We start from the raw sequence: 20437 nt of genomic DNA, 5'->3' as shown, positions 1-20437 counted from the left end.
CAGAAAAAGTTTACTAAGCCCTGTATTCTAAGAATTCTCTGGATTTTTTTTCTTTGCTACTTAAAGATCAGTTGTCTTTTTCTGTTAGAATCAAAATCCAAGGTTATTAGATAGCTCTTAAAAGTGGGATGGTATATGTTCTGTTCTATTAAGTGTTTTTGTTGTATATGCAGTTGTTTTTTTAACCACCACCCAAATTCAAGTTAAAGTGGTGAGTGAGAAATCATCTGGAATTGAGGAACTGAATAGGAGTGGACATCGTTGTTTTATTTTGTCATAGTCTTCAGCACAAGAAATGCTTGAGAGTTTCCACAGCTGGTGAAACAGCTAATTTCACTTGTAAATTCTTATATACTCTCAAAGCATTCTTTTCTCTGGTTTCCCCTTATGCAGACTGCCTAAGAAGTCACATTTCATCAGGAGTAGAGAGTTTATTCTTATTTTTACAATACTATGAAGTCTCATACAAAAAAGTTTTATCCTAATTTTGCATTCTTAATCTGTTTTACAATATTCATGTACAATAACTAGGAATAAATTCTAGGTATTCTGGTATAGAAAAGCACCAAGTTGGGCAACAATGCCCAATAAAACTAATTGATGTTTTTACTTTGCAGTATTCAGAGGAAGTTCTAGCTGTTTTCAAGAGTTATAAATTAGATGATACTCAGGCCTCAAGAAAAAAGATGGAAGAATTAAAAACAGGAGGAGAACATGTATATTTTGCAAAATTTTTAACAAGTGAAAAGGTACAAATTTTTCTTTTTCACTAAGCATAATAAAATGTTTTTTTTATTTGATGTACTTTTTTAAGTTCAATAGAAATGCTTTTTTAATTTTACTTTTAGTTAAATGTTAGTTTTTAGAATCCTGTTCTTTCCTTGTACAAGTAAGACTAATTTTGTGTCACAGGTAAAAGAGGTGTTCTGCGTTGTCTATTTTGTAGACTTATTTTAGAATAAATGCAGTTTAATTAATGTCAGGTATATATATTTTAAACCTCAAGTAGTGGTATAATGTGCATTAATGAAAATATTTTGCAGTTAGTTTGTCTTTTAGGTACAAACAAGGGGTTTAAAAATTCCTTGTCAATTTTTTTTTTTTTTTTTTTTTGGTGACAGAGACAGAAGGACAGAGAGGGACAGGTAGGGACAGACAGACAGGAAGGGAGAGAGAGAGATGAGAAGCATCAGTTCTTCCTTGCAGCTTCTTAGTTGTTCATTGATTGCTTTCTCACATGTGCCTTAACCAGGGGGCTACAGCAGAGCAAGTGACTCCTTGCTCAAGCCAGTGACACCGCGCTCAAGCTGGTGAACCCACGCTCAAGCTGGAGAGCTCAGGGTTTCGAACTTGGGTCCTCTGCGTCCCAGTCTGATGCTCTGTCCACTGCACCACTGCCTGGTTAGGCTTGTCAGTCTTATTTATATAGTTAAATAAGTAAATTCTGTAAATTCTGTTCAAATATAAGAGATTTTGTAAGTTCCTAGTCAATATGGCACATGGGGCTTATGTTTTAAGCTCACCCCCTTTTCTCCAAATACATAGCAATGCCAGGTAAAATATAAAAAGAGAAAACAAAAAAAATACAAACTGAGCTTCCAGAAACAAGATATTTTGACCAGAAATACCAAAAATGAAACTGAAGCCTCAGGTATGCTGGACTCTGTGTCTTAAGCATCCAAAGTTTGACTGAAAGTGACAGAGACCAGATATGTTTCTTGTGGGGCCAGAGGCAGATTCACTGCTTGCAGCCAGAGACTGGGGTGGGCATAACCCAGTTTTGGAAAGAAGCTAAGAAAAATATCCATTTTCTGCCAAGGGCTATGGTTTCATGGGAAGTTGTGGGTCTAGGAATAACAAAGACATGCTATTTTGTTTATCTCTTTGCTCTGTGACAAGATATATGATATCCCTAATATACTCATGAAAGGACTGCTCCAAAAAGTTACCATAAAGCTTTTTCCAGCCTGACCAGGTGGTGGTACAGTAGATAGAGCATTGACCTGGCATGCTGAGGACCCAGATTCGAAATCCCAAGGTCACCAGCTTGAAAATGGGGTCACTGGCTTGAGCTTGGGATCATAGAAATGACCTCATGGTCACTGGCTTGAGCCCAAGGTCCCTGGCTTGAGCAAGGGGTCATTAGCTTGGCTGGAGCCCCCCAGTCAGGGCATGAATGAGAAAGCAATTGATGAGCAACTGAAGTGCTGCAACAACAAATTGATGCTTCTCATCTCTCTCCCTTGCTGTCTGTCTATCCTTGTCTGTCTCTCTTGCTAAAAAAAATACAACCAAAAAACTTTTTTGAAACATGAGCCAGGGACCCTGATAGAACCAAATGCAGAACTACTAGACAGGAAAAGCATGGATGTACAGAGAGAAAGAAGGGAAGAAACAAACATCCCAAAACAAAAGCCTTTCTCTCAAAACTCTCTGAAAAATTAAAAATCCAAAATCCCTAAAAAATATCTAATGCTAAGAAAAGTTACCAGCAAAATCAACTACTGGAATATACATGTATTTATTCCAGATACACAGCTGTCCAAGACTTTAAAATATATGTTTTAGATGATCAAAAAATGTATGATAGAGCATCCATTGAAAATAAATTGTGAAACTGAAACGTTTCTCTGGAAATGAAATAGGAGATTTGAATGTGACAACTAATTGGGAGTCTTGGAAATTAAAAATACGGTCATTGAAAGTGAAGCACACAGCCCTGACTGGTTGTTTTGGTGGTAGAGCATTGGCCTGGTGTGTGGAAGTCCTGGGTTTGATTTCCAGTCAGGGCATAAAGGAGAAGCACTCATCTGTTTCTCAACCCCTCCCCCTTTCATCTCTGTCCCTCTCCTGCCCTCCTGCAGCAATGGCTCAGTTGGAGCAAGTTGGCCCTGGGTACTGAGGATGGCTTCATGGCCTCCACCTCAGGTGCTAAAAAATGGCTCTAGTTGCAAAGGAGCAGCAGCCCCAGATGGGCAGAGCATTGCCCCCTAGTGGGCTTGCCGGGTGGATCCCAGTCAGGGCACATGTGGGAGTCTGTCTCTGCCTCCCCTCATCTCACCAAATTAAAAAGAAAAAAAGGAAAAGAGAAAGTGAAGCACAGTATGCAAACTAGAGATTGGACATAAAGACAAGAGAACTAGTGACTGGAAGACAGGGATGAGATGTTCACCCAGAATACAGCACTGGCGGAATTTTTGGTTAATGTGAAAGAGCAAGTAAGAACAAAGAAGGATACACTGAGAAACTGCAGCATATACCTAATAGGATTTCCAAAGAGTAAAATAGAGGAAATGGTGGAGAAAAACTGTATTGAAAAGGATTGAAGGTATTCCCAAGTTCTCAAGTTCGAAGTTTGCTACAACTACCAAGCCTGATATAGAAAGATAAATACAAGCACGTACAGCAAGTAACCACTGCAAGTAGATGCTTCCTGCTTCTCACCCATATTTCTCACTCTCACTCTCTTCCTCTCTCTCCCCCTCTCTCCAAAAATCAATAAATAAAATCTAAAAAAATTCAAAATAAAGAAAAGATAAATACATATTTTGATACATCATGCTATAAATTCAGGGGTAAAGAGAAAATCTTAAAAGCCAACAAAGAGGGCCCTGGCCGGTTGGCTCAGCGGTAGAGCGTCGGCCTAGCGTGCGGAGGACCCGGGTTCGATTCCTGGCCAGGGCACACAGGAGAAGCGCTCATTTGCTTCTCCACCCCTCCGCCGCACCTTCCTCTCTGTCTCTCTCTTCCCCTCCCGCAGCCAAGGCTCCATTGGAGCAAAGATGGCCTGGGCGCTGGGCATGGCTCTGTGGCCTCTGCCTCAGGCGCTAGAGTGGCTCTGGTCGCAACATGGCGACGCCCAGGATGGGCAGAGCATCGCCCCCTGGTGGGCAGAGCGTCGCCCCATGGTGGGCGTGCCGGGTGGATCCCGGTCGGGCACATGCGGGAGTCTGTCTGACTGTCTCTCCCTGTTTCCAGCTTCAGAAAAATGAAAAAAAAAAAAAAGAGGAAAAAGACATACTGAAGTGACCTTCTAGTTCTTCCCTATCTATAATAACATAACAATGATACAATTTTTTTTAAATTCATGTGACTCACCATAATTCTTTCTCATTTATTTATCATTGAGCACCAACTCTGTTGCAGGTACTTCAGAGGGCTCCAAAAATGAACAGCAACCCTTGTGTTTATAGACTTGTCCTTTAGCCATTATTTTTTTATATGTGAGAAAGTGGCAGCCTTTTACTTTTTTTTTTTTTTTTTTTATGGTATTTTTCTGACGCTGGAAACGGGGAGAGACAGTCAGACAGACTCCCGCATGCGCCCGACCGGGATTCACCCGGCATGCCCACCAGGGGCGACGCTTTGCCCACCAAGGGGCGATGCTCTGCCCCTCCGGGGCGTCGCTCTGCCGCGACCAGAGCCACTCTAGTGCCTGGGGCAGAGGCCAAGGAGCCATCCCCAGCGCCCGGGCCATCTTTGCTCCAGTGGAGCCTTGGCTGCAGGAGGGGAAGAGAGAGACAGGGAGGAAGGAGGGGGGTGGGGGTGGAGAAGCAAATGGGCGCTTCTCCTATGTGCCCTGGCCGGGAATCGAACCCAGGTCCCCCGCACGCCAGGCCGACGCACTACCGCTGAGCCAACTGGCCAGGGCCCCTTTTACTTTCTTATATTTCTGCCTCTCCTGACTTCGGGACCACAAACAAATATAACATTGTTGTCCACCAATACAAATACATGTCATGACATAATATGGATAAGAAATCTAAATGAAGCCGTTGCCACTCTTTCCGGGCTTGTGCACTGTTGCCTTGTATGCAGTGAGCTTTCAGCAAATGTTTTAGAATTGAAATCTTTCATTTCTGTAATAGCCTAATCTCTACCTTTAGGCAAAACTTGAATTTAATGCATTGTTTTGTATATATGTTTTTCGAGTAGCTGATGGATTTACAACTGAGTGACAGTAACTTCCGACGACACATCCTATTGCAGTATCTCATTTTATTCCAATATCTCAAGGGACAGGTCAAATTCAAAAGGTAAGTATAAATTAATAAATGGATAGTATTAATAGTTTATAAGTCACAAAAAGAAGGACTTGCTGATTGATGTGTTTTTCTTAAATATTGGGCTCATTTTATGTATAAAGGTCACATCCCTGAAACATTCTTTTGCAGCATTAGGTAATCAAGCTTTTGTTAGAGAAACTAGATGTTAGGATATTTGTTTTAGAGAAAGGAAGTTGACTTTATCCATTTTCTTTTTCTTTTTTTCTTTTAACCAGAGGGACAGATAGGGACAAACAGGCAGGAAGGGAGAGAGATGAAAAGCATCAATTCTTCGTTGCGACACCTTAGTTGCCCATTGATTGCTTTCCCATATGTGCCTGGATGGGGGGGGGGGGGCACTCCGGCACAGTGAGTGACCCCTGGCTCAAGCCAGTGACCTTGGGCTCAAGCCAGCAACCATGGGGTCATGTCTGTGATCCCACACTTAAGCCAGTGACCCCCCTGTGCTCAGGCCAGATGAGCCCGTGCTCAAGCCGACTACCGCAGGGTTTTGAACCTGGGTCTTCCGCATCCCAGTCTGATGCTCTATCCACTGCACTACCACCTGGTCATGCGACTTTATCCATTTTCCTTGTGTGTTTTTCCTGCTGAGTGCCAAGGCTTCCTAGGAGTTTGTTGTATCGGTGTGCAGAGGTTTTGCTCCCAAACTTCCATCATCCCCTTCTCACCTCAGGCCTTCTCCAAACCTAATTTGTAAATTAAGACAATACTACTTCTTTCACAAGTTATGAAATTGTCTTAAAAAGCAGAAATAAATCTTTGAAGCACAGGAATCGCAGTTTCTTTGGGTTTCAAAAACCCTAACCAGGACCTCTACTCTCTGAATACCTCCACCCAAAGTGTAGACCATTTCCTCTTGTGCTGTCCATAACTACGAGTTCACTGTTACTTGTTGGTATTTTTGTTAAGTTTGCAAAGTATTGTTTTCATTGTGAAAAGGAACATGACTTGACTACCTTCTGGTTTTAAATCCCACTTTCATCACTCACTAATAGCAATCAGCTCTCTTTCAGACTTGTAATTTTAAGGTGATGCATAGCAAGCACTCAAAACGTTCTTTCTTATCCTTGGTTGTTGTGGAGGTTTGGTATAGCATAGTAGAAAGATCAAGGGCTTCGCAGCCAGATGTAGGTTTGAATTCAAGCTTTATGGTCTTGGGCAAATCGTTGAACCTCTGTAATATGTTTAATATGCACACATACTCACTCATTCTGAGAATTACATGAATAAGGCATGTGAAGTGCTCAGATCTCGGCACATGGCAGTCTGTTAATACTTATTGAATGGCTATAAGTCGCCTAGTACATTGAACTGGATTAATGCCAGCTATTAACAGTTTGGGTCTGCTTTCACCCTTCTCTGGGGTTTTGGGTTTTTATCCATTATATTTTGAATACATTTTAAAGGAATATAGTATGTTTTATCTGAATGTGTCTCATGTAGAAGAATATGTTAATATTGTCCCAGAGGTTTCATCACATATTAAACTTATTTAAGAAACATTGCTTTGTTCATATGTAATCAGATTAACTGAACGTTTTACTCTCCTTTATATACTTTTATATCTTTGATTCTAACCATGTTATCTTGAGGATGAAGAACAAAAAGTTTCTCTTGTAATTCTCTCATTTGTGATTATTCTTGTCTTGGTAATTTTTGACATTTTTAACATCATGGTTAACTTATTTTGTTACATGTCTTGTTTTTTCAAAACAGTATATAAACCTTAAAATTGAATATGCATTACTGTTAACTAAAGCATACTTTTATTGCTTTGTTCTATAGTTCAAACTATGTTTTAACTGATGAGCAATCACTCTGGATTGAAGATACTACAAAATCAGTTTATCAAGTAAGTTCAACATGCAACAAACCCATGATTGAACAAAATGGAAATTTAGAATTTTCTTTGTTTCAGCCCCAAATAGGAAAATAAGGATAAAGTTAAGCTCAGGTACAAGACCACAAACACTTCTTGGTTCTCTGCCTACAAACCACTCCTATGATGCAGAAAGTTGTTGAAAGCTTAGTATATTCTTTCTAATCACAGCTACTATCTGAAAACCCACCCGATGGAGAAAGATTTTCAAAGATGGTAGAGGTATGTGTTTTATATTTACATAGTAGTCATAGCACCAAATAGAATTTCAGGAGCTCCCATTGGGGAAATGTAATTTCTTTGTTTTTCTCAGCATATATTAAACACTGAAGAAAATTGGAACTCATGGAAAAATGAAGGCTGCCCAAGTTTTGTGAAAGAAAGGTAAATAACTATATACTCATCTCTTGCAATATGAAAAATACTAAGATATAATTTGGTATGATTTTATTATATAGAGATGTATGTTATTTCATATAAAAGTTAAGTTGAACTTAATACAACCACTTTTATTTGAAGTTTTTACCTCAAATTTCTTGTGATCAAGCTCCCAGAATAAATTGGTCTATTTTTATTATTATTTTTTAGTGAGACAGGAAAGGGAAAAAGATGAGAAGCATCAGCTCATAGTTGCATCACTTTAATTGTTCATTGTTTGCTTCTCATACGTGCCTTGACAGGGGTAGGGGATCAAGCTGCGACCTTTGGGCTTTAAGCCAGTGACCATTTAAATGATCCCATGTCAAGCCACAGACCATGGGATTTCAAACATGGGACCTCCACTGTGCCACCACCGGTCAGGCGGTCTGTTATTAATTATTGAAAAAAAGTTGTAGCCTGACTTGTGGTGATACAGTGGATAAAGCATTGACCTAGAACGCTGAGGTTGCTGGTTTGAAACCCTGGGCTTGCCTGATCAAGGCACATATGAGAGTTGATGCTTCCTGCCCCTCCCCCTTCCTCTCTCTTCCTTTCCCCTCTCTGAATAAAATCTTTTTTAAAAAATAGTTGTAGGGCCCTGGCCAGTTGGCTCAGTGGCAGAGCGTTGGCCCGGCGTGTGGAAGTCCAGGGTTCAATTCCTGGCTAGGGCACACAGGAGAAGTGCCCATCTGCTTCTCCATCCTTCCCTCTCTTTCCTCTGTTTCTCTCTTCCCCTCCCTCAGCCAAGGCTCCATGGGAGCAAGGTTGGCCCAGGCACTGAGGACGGCTCCAGGGCTTCCCGCTCAGGTGCTAGAATGGTTCCGGTTGCATCGGAGCTGTGCCCCAGATGGGCCAAGCATCGCCCCCTGGTGGGCATGCTGGGTGGATCCCAATCAGGCGCATGCGGGAGTCTGTCTAACCTCGGGAAAAAATACAGAAAGAAAAAAAGGGGGGGGCAGGTAGGACGACCTGGAAGTCCTGAGTGTGATCTTACTGTTTTCCCTAACTGACCCCTCATAAAAAAAAAAACAAAATAAAATTAAAAAATAGTTGTATACCTCCTTCTTGTAATTTGTACCCTGGTGTGGCATTTTTGTCTTTTACCTAATGAGTGGTCTATAATAATATGAAGTTTTCATCTTTTGAAGGAAGACAACTATAAGTTTTCTTTTACATTAAACACTCTTCCATTTCTGCTGTCCCTTTATAATTCCAGTATGTTCTGTTCACCACAGAGCATCAGATACCAAGCCGATGAGAGTGGTACGGAAGAGATCAGCACCAGAGGACTTCCTAGGGAAAGGACCCAACAAAAAGATTCTGATGGGAAAGTAAGTTAACTTGCATCCATATGTGGAATGTTTTTATTTTATTTTGAAGATGTTACTCTAAGAACGCTCCAGTATTTGTGTTTTTCCCGCTTTTTGTATGTTTGATACATACATAGATGACTAAAGCAGAAATACCTCGCAACAATCTATAAGGCCCATTATGTGGATTCATGCAACTAGGCTTGTTTCCGGCTTCCAAAATCTATGGCTCTAGGCTACAATATTTTTACCATGTCCAGATAATACAATTGCTGTTAGACTGACCCAGCTCATTTCTATTTATTAATAGATACCATAGTCCTATTACCTTCTAGTTAACTGTTAATTGCTTTACACTGTACTTGAATAATATTTTTAGAAAATAAGTAATGATTAAGCCCTGGCCGGTTGGCTCAGTGGTAGAGCGTTGGCCTGGTGTGCATTCCATAGATTCAACTTATTAAGGTTCATTTAGAAAGAATGAAGTAAGGTAGTATGCAGTTGTGATAATAGTCAAAATTAATTTTATAGAGGCAGTGTTAAAAATTTTTGTGGATATTTGAGGATATGAAATATTTAATTACCTCAAGCATTTTTGACATGGATAATAATAAAAGACTTCTTTGTCTGTTTTGAATAATGTAGAGGGTTTTGTTAAAAACAATTTCATAGCCCTGGCCGGTTGGCTCAGTGGTAGAGTATCAGCCTGGCATGCAGGAGTCCCAGGTTCGATTCCCGGCCAGGGCACACAGGAGAAGCGCCCATCTGCTTCTCCACCCCTTCCCCTCTCCTTCTTCTCTGTCTCTCTCTTCCCCTCCCGCAGCCAAGGCTCCATTGGAGCAAAGTTGGCCCGAGCGCTGAGGATGGCTCCAAGGCCTCTGCCTCAGGCGCTAGAATGGCTCTGGTTGCAATAGAGCAATGCCCCAGATGGGCAGAGCATCGCCCCCTGGTGGGCATGCCGGGTGGATCCAGTTGGGCGCATTTGGGAGTCTGTCTAACTGCCTCCGTTTCCAACTTCAGAAAAATACAAAAAAAAAAAAGTAATGATTATCATTCAATATATATTTGTAGGAAATTTGCTAAATACCAAAAATGAAGAAAATTAAAACTCCACTATTAAATTTATTTTTATAGCTTTAAGGTATGAGAATGGTGTCCATTAAAAATGTATTTGTTTATGTGCCTATTTTGTAGTGAGGAGTTAACAAGACTTTGGAATCTCTGTCCTGACAATATGGAAGCCTGTAAATCAGACACAAGGCAAGTTTCAAATGTTTCACATTACGAACTGCTTCTGTGAAATATTAAGGCAAGTAGAATGGCCTTTGTCAGCTACCTGGAGAGTTCAAAAGAAAATTAAGTTTATTGTGGTTGACTTTGGCACAGCAAAATATGGCTTCCGACCATATAGCACTTAGAGGTACTAATAAAATAATTTTAGAAATCACAAGAAAATAAGGATTCACAAAAGAGGGAACCTTAAACGAGTGTTCATTACAAACTAGCAAATGGTTCCAAACCTTTACGAATGATAGTCTGGCTGGGATTTTAGTGTTAATGAACCCTGTTTTGTCTTGTGTGACGTGTAGAAGAAAAGTGGGATAGATGGTAAACTCACAAGCAACCTTATAGGCCTGTAATGTTCATGTTATTTTAATGAAAGTCATAAGATTTGATGATTGATTTTTCTCTAATGAGCCCATTTTTCTCGCTTCAAAGATTTCTTCTGATCAGATCTTTAGGTCATACTTACTTGTTTCTGTCTCAAATTTTTATTTCTAAAAACAAATTCAAGATGCAATGAAAAATCAACCATGCTACCATGACAACAATCTAAAATAAGCTTAACGTTAAATTCAGGAAATAGTATACCTGGTTATTAGTTTCTGCTTAATTCTGGTTTAAAGAAAATAATTCCATATGAAAGTGGACATGTGAAATCTTCCCTTGCTGGAGAAATCCAGTGCTAGTAAACCCTGGCTGCCCTCTGATTAGTGACATCCTACATTCCAGTGTGGAGTACAGTGCATGTTACAGCACATGGAACACGGTAGGGAACACGTTGGAGTACCATGCTTACCACTCTTTGTTGTTTCCTTTGAGAAGTTTAACCTGTTTTGATTCATTTACCTCCTTAAAACTCAAGTGTGGGTAACTTCGCCATCTTTGCCACCATTTTATGAGTATGTTTTAAGAACACATGATCCTCACTAGTTATTTTTAACCTCCAGGGAATATATGCCAACTCTGGAGGAATTCTTTGAAGAAGCCATTGAACAGGCAGACCCTGAAAGCATGGTTGAAAATGAATATAAGTAAGTAAGGCTTCTCAAAGCTAATTTTCTCCGATCCTTTTTCTTAGGAATTTGATGTATACTAGCATGCTTATTAAGGGAGACAGTTGATAGAGTAGTACTTTTCCTCGCAGGTGAGTTTATGTACCAAGTTCACATTATTACACATATGATTTCAGTGGCCATTCCCGCTGACTTAATTAACAAGCGTGACTTATAATCACACTTGTTTCAAAAAATAAGAAAAATTCCCCTTGAGCCTACATCTCTCTCCAAGTATCACCTCTTTTCTCTGCTCCCCTGAAGTCCCAGTACAGGCAAACCTCATTGAATTGTGCTTCACTTTATTATACTTCACGAATGTCAGATTTTTTTACAAATTGAAGGCAAAACCCTATACCAGCAAAAACATTACAACTTCTGGTGACACTTTATTGCAGTGGTCTGGAACCACACCCACACGATCTTGAAGGTATGCCTGGATTGCTCAACAGTGTTCATTGCTGCTTCTCCTGGCCCCCCAGTGTCCTCAGCCTGTTCCCCCGGCTGTCTCTTCCTGTCAGGTCACCTCTTTTGTGACCTCTCGGCAGCATTCCCTGGTTGAACTCTCCCTCATTAGATAACATTTCTCTTGACCTCCATCAGATTACAGCTTCTACTGTATTTACTTTCGGCTCAGTGTTTCTCAGTCTCCACTGCTGGCTCCCCAATCCTCTGCCTCTCAAGTTTTGGAGTAACTTCAAGATTCAATCTCCACCTAAGTGAACTCCACAGCCCTAGGTTTTGAATAGGCCTTATAGCAGTGTGATTTAAGGGCAGGGGCCCTTCGGTCAGAACGCCTAGTTCCTGGGGCTCTACCACTTAACTGGCTTGGCTACTAAGTCAGAGGGCTAGTTTAACCCCTCTGCTCTGCCCTCATCTATTAAATAGGAATAGTACCCTCACCAGGCCATTTTGAGGATTAAGACAATTTACTTTGAACCATGCATGACATATAGGTAGTTGGGCACTGCGCAAAGGGTGCCATGACCAGTTCTGGTCAGTTCTCCATACATCAGACAGTGATCTTTAAACTCACAAGTCAGATCTCCTGCCTAAAATCTCCCAGTTATTGCCTAGAAAATTAAGATGAAATGCAACCTCCCAAGTTCTAAAAGACCTCCTTTATCCGGTTCACATCTACCTATCCAGTCACACCTTTTTGCTTATTTTCTACTGCTCTACCCATACCAGCTGTTTCTGTTCAGTTCATTCATCCATAGGGTATGGCCACCTCAACACCTCTGTACCTGCCATTTGTTGGCTGGAAACGTCCCTCCTGATAACCCTCTAGCTTGGTTTCCCACTTCAGCTCTAATCTATTGCGCAGTTTTCCCTGACCAAGCTCTTCCCCTTTCCCTCTGTAGTGCAGCTCTGTTGTATTTATTTCATGCCACCTGTCACCATCTGAAATTCTCATTTCTCATATTCTCATCCTTACCACAGCCTGACATTGTTTTATCCTTGTATATCAGTTACTGATGCTTGGCTCAGATTCCACACTTATTGTCAGTAATTACTTCCTAAGCACTTGCCTTATACACTCTAAGAGAGAAACTGGTATCTCCATCTCCACTTTGCAATTAAAGAAATTAAGGCAGAGGCTAAATAATGTACTTTAGTTCTCAGCTAGTAAGTGACAGAGCCAGAAAATTACTTGCTTCAGGGGCCCTGCTCCAAACAGCAATGTTGTAGTGCCTCAGATGTTCAGGACGAACGTAGGTCTCCACGACTCCTGAGTGCCCAGCTCAACAAGTATTTGTTGAATGAATGAATGAATGTTGATTTATTATTTTAGGTACAACTAGATAGATTCTTCTTTAAAGTGGTAGCCTTTAGTTTAAAAACTTGGATGGGATGAATCTCTGGAAAATAAAGTCTGTGTAATTGACAGGGAATAGAATGCTACAAAGATTCATATTCTGGAACTCACACTGGTAGGTGACATTGCCAATATGGATAACAACTCACAAACACGGTCAACCTATTATGAATTCATTTTTTTCCCTCAATAACTACGTAGATTTCTGTACTTCATATAAAGCATCTAGCCAGTACCAGACACCTGTTTACAATTAACTAAATACATATACACTTCTAAAATATTCTTGCTGCATGCAAACCTGCCCCTTCAGATTCTGTTGGTTTCTGTTAGTATTTCTAAGTGAACTGCATGCACACTGTGGTTCTTTGGGAATATGATCAGAGTGAGAAGAATGGTGCCTTCAGCTGCTTCGACTACAGAATTTTGTGGTGAGTTACATTAACTAGAAGGGAATAGAGAAATTATAAATTAAGACTGACATCTCTTTTTATAGGGCTGTGAACAATTCAAATTATGGTTGGAGAGCTCTGAGACTATTAGCACGGAGAAGCCCTCACTTCTTCCAGCCAACTAACCAGCAGTTCAAAAGTTTGCCAGAATATCTTGAAAACATGGTAATAAAGCTAGCCAAGGAATTACCAGTAAGTATTATATGTCAATTTTTTCATATCCTTTAGTTAATGGTATCTTCTTTAAAAGTGCTATTGTTACTTGAGCAAGAGCTGAAATTATGTGAAAAAACATATCCACAAACTCCCGTATTTTAGAGTGAGGTAAAAATGGATTTGAGGGTACACTTCATAGGAAGTACATAAATTAATAAACTAACCTTAATATTTTAGAGAGCATGTAATTTAAGTCTACAATACTTTAGGGTAAATTACTACTGGTCTCCATTTGTTGGTGTATTTTATCATCTTTTATCAAAGACAGGGTAGCAGTAGGCAAGTTGGCCTTTCTACTGTTCTGTTTTCCAGTACAGTTTTCTCGTGTTACTACAACATGATACTCAATGCATAAAACCTAATAAAATCACTCAGAAACTTTTAAGGACACAATTGCTCAACCTCAGTCTTCCCTAGACCATTGTTACTATATGCTAGGTATTTGAAAATCATTTTAGCCTGACCTGTGGTGGCACAGTGGATAGTGTGACCTGGAATGTTGAGGTCGCTGGTTCAAAACCCTGGGCTTGCCTGGTTGAGGCACAGATGGGAGTTGATGTTTTCTGTTCCTCCCCCCTTTTCTCTCTCTACTGTCTAAAAATGAATAAATTTTTTTAAAAATCTAAAAAAAAATCATTTTACCATCCTTTCTACTGGCTTCCATCTTCCCAGGTTGGGGGCAAGAGGAATCTTTCCAACTTTGAGGTCTTCCCCATACACTCCTCCAGGTCAACACTGTACCACCTGTGATACTTACCTGGTGTTCTCTCATTTCACTCTCAGGAGTAGAGTTCTGGGTGGGCCCTGTACTTGGAATGTCACAGTCTCGCTTATCTAAACAAATCCCCAGTTGTTTTAGAAGTTGGCATTCTTCTAAATCTTCTTACTCATTTTAGCCTCCTTCTGAAGAAATCAAAACAGGTGAGGATGAAGATGAGGAAGACAATGATGCTTTACTGAAGGAAAATGAAAGTAAGAATCAAATTTTCTTGGCTGTTTTAGAAAACTGGGAAAGATTATGGTTCTTTGTTGGGAGGTACATTATTTAATTTGGTCTACTTCTCAACTTCTGTGGTGTATCTTAGCTGTTGCTTACAGTGAAGCATTTAAAGCACTGCTTGACAATTTAAAGTACCATGTTTCATATAGTAAAATTTGGAAGTGATGGGAAGAAAGGTACTTTACACATTTGAAGGTTATTCTTGGGGAGACGGGGGAATCTGGTTTCAGGGGAAGCCATAATTATATTGAGGCAACAGGTTTAGCTTTGATTGATTTCCTTATGATTGTGATCATTAAGAACAGTGTTCAATCCGTGAGAAATATAAAAAGGAATTTTTTTAAATTAAGCTTATTAAAGGGGATTAATATCTCAGTGGCCATCGCCCCTTTCTGCTGTTACTTTGAATTGTTCATGTCCTTATACTTTGTAAATAATTTACATTTCCTATGTTTTCTAGGTCCTGATGTTCGGCGAGACAAACCTGTAACAGGGGAACAAATAGAGGTGTTTGCCAACAAATTGGGTGAACACTGGAAGATCCTGGCTCCCTACTTAGAAATGAAAGACTCAGAAATTAGACAGATTGAGTGTGACAGTGAGGATGTGAAGATGAGAGCTAGGCAGCTACTGGTCGCCTGGCAGGATCAAGAGGGAGTGCATGCAACACCTGAGAATCTGATCAGTGCACTGACTAAGTCTGGGTTGAGTGACCTTGCAGAAAGTCTAACTAATGACAGTGAGACAAATAGTTAGCTTTTTTTTTTATTAAAACTGTGATAAGATTTTATTACCAAGCAGCATTTGATAAGAGGTCCACTGGTTTTGGTAAACAATAAACATTTTTATAACAGTTGTACAGTTGGCTGGTGCTCTTAAGAACAAGGTTTGGCTCTTGATAACTGACCTCAGGGTTTTGGGAGGAGGGGAGGAGTAGGTTGGGGAAATAGCCAAAATAAAGTGACCTCAAGGTCACAATATATTTTTGTTAAATAAATTAAATGTATTCATAATGAAGTCAATAAGCAACATTTTGGGGTACAGTGTTTCCTAAAATACACTATGCCAAATTAGTATCTGCATGCCATTAGTAATCATCAAATTTAACTTGCTATTCTGAAAATCCCAGAACAAGACTTACTGAAACAGCATGACTGCTCTAGTCTCATTCATGCTTTAAAGCAGAGGATCAGCAAACAATGGTCCATTCACCACCTGGTTTTATAAGTAAAATTTTTTTTTTATAAATTTTTATTGGCACACAGCGATGCTGATTAATTTTAGGTATTATCTATGGCTTCTTTCCTGCAAAAGCTTGAAATATTTACTACCTGGCCCACTACAGAAAATGTGCCAACAATCAACTTTAAAAGAAACAGAGTAAAATCTAAAACCTAGTTCTTTTAGCCTTACAAAAATTACTTAGCCTCTCAAATCGTTTAAAGTGATGCATACCTCAGGGATTGTTAAGTTCAAATGAGAAGTGTGAAAGCACCCTTTAAACAGCAGAGCTCTATGTAGTAACAGCTGGAGACAGAACCATCTACTTCTAGTCTCATATAAGCATTACCCTTTAGGAGTCTAAGATTAGGTCATCAGTATTGTGAACCCTGAAGAACAGCTACTCTAAATGTTCTTGCTTGGGCTTACCTTGGCTAGCTAGTCACACAGCATACAGCACAGCCTTCATATCAAAAGGGCCTCAGTACTAGTAGTGGCACAGCATACGTGTAAGGCATGCTCAGGAGTCAGGACACTTTTCGACCTTACAGGCTCAATTCTAAAATATCCTTACTAGTTTAAACAACACTGGTATAAGTCCAATTTCTCATATATATCTTAAACTATCTTTGGAATAATGCTTTTTTGGATCAAATAAAATCAAGTTTTTTTTATAATGACAAGGAATTAGAATTTTAAATTCTAATTCCATACAAGGCTTATATACTTTGTTCTAAACATATCTCACTTGATCTCTAGTAGCTACAGCATCCTGCAAATCTGAAAATCAAGATTTAATCACTAAATTATGTCCTCAGAATTGTTCAGGTCAAATAAGACAGTGAATAAAAAAACCCCGAAGTTACAAGCATCATACCAATATATAAAACAGCACAATTCTTATGGTCTCATTTTCCCTATTCTGCACCCTCCCTCAAAGCAAGGGGAGTACAATTGCCAATAATTAAAATAAGGGTTAGCTGAAGACGCTATTTACAAATAAGTTTCCCTGAAATGCTTATTTTATATCCCATAGGGTTCCCAGATTATATCACATTGCTCAAACTCGAGAGGCAAAAGGCTATTTTTCTCTAGGAATCTACTAGTTGTCAGGGCTGTGCTCTACAGAGCATTAAAATAACATAAGCAAAGGTAAGACTTCATCATAATCCCCAAAATTTAATTATAAATATCCAACTCAAAATCAAACATTCTAAGTAATACTCTATCCTTTCTTTAACAAGGCTCCCAAAACAAAGATGAGAAACTCATTAGAATATATTAACCCTACCATTGAAATACCTCAAACTCTTGGTATTTCTATTATACTTTAAAAATCATTGATATTAAACTGTGTAACAGACATTGATTTTGGAAATTGATAGGAGTGTAAAAATAAACAAGTGACCCAAAGAACAGATCTAATAACTGCTGCATTCAGCATCCAAAGAATTCCACTGCTCTTACAACTCTCATTTTTTTTTAAACAATGTAATGCTAGCAGGCAAAGAAGGTAACGTTTTTAAATGGATGCTTAGCAGAGTAAAACTATCAGGTTAACATCAGAATTTCAGCCAACTCAACAGACAAAAGACTTGAGGTCAAAAACTGTTAATCCCTCTTTTTTTTTTTTATTAAATATCCCCATTTTCTAAAAATAAGCAACGAAAGCCTGTCAACATTTTTTAAGGTTGATTACTACAAAACCACTGCAAAGTTAAATGTACAAACCATAGTACATCAGAGACACAGTAATAAATGTATGTATAGTCAAATGTACTATTGATCACAATTTATTTTAAAGTCATGAAAAGCCAGCAACAACTAGGCTGGCCAAATACTTGATTGTATCCACGTTCCCATGGGGTACAGACAGCAGCACTGAGAGCACAATCAGAGAGACACTTCCTTTCCATCTTCCTGGCAAAATTTGTTAGATAAGGCTAAGGATGGACAGTTACTGAATTACCTGTGGTTTGAACCATGCAAGAACAACAACAAATAACAGTAATAGGTGTGCAATAAACATTTCATTGCTGAATCTTGAGCTGAAGAAAGCAGGGAAAGTTATCACAGAAGGTAATGGTTGAAAGGCATTTCAACCCAGAATTTTTAAAAATTAATGCAAGAAATAAGCTTTTCAAAAAATGTCTTCCTGCCACCTTTATACAGGTGTGCTGCCTTTCTACAGGGCAGCACAGTCCAAAGGCAGTTTTCTGTCATTTTTTAGGTTGACGCCCAGAGTCTGCTTCCGCCCTCTTTGTTCCACATGAGGGAAACCACTTACATATCTTCTTCTAAAACTCTGGATTATAGAAATGACCAACAAATAACATTTATTTCACACCTAAGCATAAACAGCTAAAATGAGGATTACTGTTCATTTTCCTCTTCCATTATTTCAACTCTGCGAGGCCCATAGAGTAAAACATACGCTATATGCCAGTCTCCACCACCAGAAAGCCGCAAAATATCTTCTGGTGTCACAATGCTGACCTTATCATCATCAAACTTGATCCATTCATCTAAAGAAGGAGAGAGGAAAATAAAATTAAAATCACACACAACTTTTTCAGAGTTCTATTTCAAAAAAAGTATTAGTACTATGCACAGCAGTATTCCATCTACCATATAAGCAGTTCTCAAAGCATGATCCAGGGACTACTCAGGTTCAACACCATTTCAGGAGTTCCATAAAGGTTACAACGATTTTCACAGCACTACTTAAGCATTAAATAAATGCCTCCCCCCATTCTCTCAAGTGTGCTTTGGAATTTTCCAGAGGTTACACAATGTGTAATAAGTATGAGATGGAATGCAGAAACAAGCAGGAGAATCCAGCTGTCTCCTATTAAGCCAGACAAAAAGACATAAAAATGTAAATCAATACCATTTCTTGCTATTATTTTTTTGAAAAATAGTTTTATTTTTTAAATGTTACTTATGTAATGGATTTAATAGTTGAAGTTTTAAATGAACTAACGTCTCAGTTTTAATATCACAGTAAGTAACAAATATAATCCTCAAACAAAAGCTCTTTGGAAAGGTCTCAATAATTAAGAATATAAAGGGGTTCTGAGACCAGAAAGCTTGAGAACCGCTTTGCTATAAAATTTATACTAAACAAATTGTTTAAAAAGTAGCAATTTAAAATAACAAAATCTTTACCTTGTTTTCTTTTCACCCATGATACATAATGACCTGAAGAGCTAGACCTTCCCTGATGTGTTAGAACTGCTTGCAAATCATAGTATCCACAATTATTGGAGCCAATGTCTAAAGAAAGATATAAATCCAGTAATAGCAGAGAAACAAACAGACATGACTTCTAAGGCCAGGTAACAAGTAAGAACAATTTTGATGTTTAGCCTAGAGAAGCACTACTCTATTATTAGAATTCAGTAAGGCCCTGGCTGGTTGTTCAGTAGACAGAACGTCAGCTGGACATATGGATATCCATGTTCAATTCTCAGAGCACAGAGGAGAAGTGACCATCTGCTTCACCCCTCTCCCTCTCCCCTTTCTCTCACTCTTCCCCTCCTGTAGCCAGTGGCTCGATTGGTTTGAGTGTAGCCCCAGGCACTCGGGATAGCTCGGTTGGTCTGAGTGTGTCAGCCTCAGGCACTAAAAATAGCTCAATTGATTTGAGTATTGGTATTGGACAGGGGTTGCCAGGTGTATCCTGGCCAGGGTACATGTAGGAGTCTATCTCCTCTCCTCTCACTTTAAAGAAAAAGAAAATAAAGGGAAAAGAATCCAGTAAGATACTATTGTCCAATCAAAGTTAAGATTTCATGCAAGTTGTTTTAAGAACTATGGCATCATTCATAGAACTATATGGTCATATACTCTATGAAAGCTGACTTTTTTTTATAGTATGATATCTAAAAATACAGATATATAAGAAGACAGTAATTTTACCTTCACACACACACACACAAAAACACAATTGAAAATTTCACTTACCATCAGCAAAAGAAAACGGTTCATACTTTATGTCCTTCTGGGGACTACTCTTTTTGTCACTCTGAAAGAAACGAGATGTTTTATTTTAAACCATATCAGAAATAAAATTTGCATTCTCAATGGAGTACATGTTGCCCAGCATCTGAAAGTAGAGCATTCCTGTGAAAACTTTCATCAGCCAAACTGGCATAAAGTGAAAAGTATTCCTGATTGTCAGAAAGTTCGCATTATGCCACTTCACTTTTACAAAAAGCAAAATAAGGCCCTGGCCTATTGGCTCAGCAGTAGAGCATCAACCCAGCATGTAGAAGTCCCAGGTTTGATTGCTGGTCAGGACACACAGGAGAAGTGACCATCTGCTTCACCCACCTTCCCTCTGCCCCTTTTTTCTCTCTTTCTCTTTCTCTCTCTCTCTCCACTACTCCCACGCCATGGCTGGATTTGATTCAAGCATGTCAGCCCCAGGCGCTGAGGATCACTCTGTGGAGCTTCCGCCTCAAGCGCTAAAAATAGCTCAGTTGCGAGCAGCCCCAGATGTTGAAAGCATCGGCCCCAGACAGGTTGGCAGGTGGATCCTGGTCGGGGTGCATGGTGGAATCTGTCTCTGTATCTCCCTTCCTCTCACTTGAAAAAAAAAGGCAAAAATATCTACATTAGTATGGTAATGGCTTTTTTCATAAAAGTGAAATTCCTCTTCAGATTTAAGTTAGCTAAAATAGGTAGGTCTTTTATAAAGCAAAGTGGTAGATACC

At 39.4% G+C, this 20437-nt stretch overlaps 2 protein-coding genes across 2 annotated transcripts in view; one reads left to right on the top strand and one right to left on the bottom strand.

Moving 5' to 3' along the window:
- THOC1 (THO complex subunit 1) overlaps positions 1 to 16181 on the top strand; it is a 42453-nt gene extending 26272 nt beyond the window's left edge. Inside the window, exons 11-21 of the mRNA XM_066247595.1 lie at positions 618 to 749; positions 4936 to 5036; positions 6852 to 6918; positions 7117 to 7167; positions 7259 to 7329; positions 8601 to 8696; positions 9870 to 9935; positions 10907 to 10990; positions 13327 to 13474; positions 14395 to 14470; positions 14959 to 16181. Of these exons, the coding sequence (XP_066103692.1) occupies positions 618 to 749; positions 4936 to 5036; positions 6852 to 6918; positions 7117 to 7167; positions 7259 to 7329; positions 8601 to 8696; positions 9870 to 9935; positions 10907 to 10990; positions 13327 to 13474; positions 14395 to 14470; positions 14959 to 15254 (1188 nt within the window). The 3' untranslated portion in view covers positions 15255 to 16181. The remainder of the gene's footprint in view (positions 1 to 617; positions 750 to 4935; positions 5037 to 6851; positions 6919 to 7116; positions 7168 to 7258; positions 7330 to 8600; positions 8697 to 9869; positions 9936 to 10906; positions 10991 to 13326; positions 13475 to 14394; positions 14471 to 14958) is intronic.
- Positions 16182 to 17496: 1315 nt separating this feature from the next.
- USP14 (ubiquitin specific peptidase 14) overlaps positions 17497 to 20437 on the bottom strand; it is a 58135-nt gene continuing 55194 nt past the window's right edge. The window contains exons 14-16 of the mRNA XM_066247596.1: positions 19686 to 19746; positions 18888 to 18995; positions 17497 to 18244 (exon numbers count right to left, since the gene is read on the bottom strand). Of these exons, the coding sequence (XP_066103693.1) occupies positions 18093 to 18244; positions 18888 to 18995; positions 19686 to 19746 (321 nt within the window). The 3' untranslated portion in view covers positions 17497 to 18092. The remainder of the gene's footprint in view (positions 18245 to 18887; positions 18996 to 19685; positions 19747 to 20437) is intronic.

The sequence above is a fragment of the Saccopteryx bilineata genome, chromosome 11, assembly GCF_036850765.1.
Source record: "Saccopteryx bilineata isolate mSacBil1 chromosome 11, mSacBil1_pri_phased_curated, whole genome shotgun sequence".
NCBI lineage: Eukaryota > Metazoa > Chordata > Mammalia > Chiroptera > Emballonuridae > Saccopteryx > Saccopteryx bilineata.
Note: the sequence above shows the minus strand (reverse complement) of the source record. Positions and strands in the feature narration are given on the sequence as shown.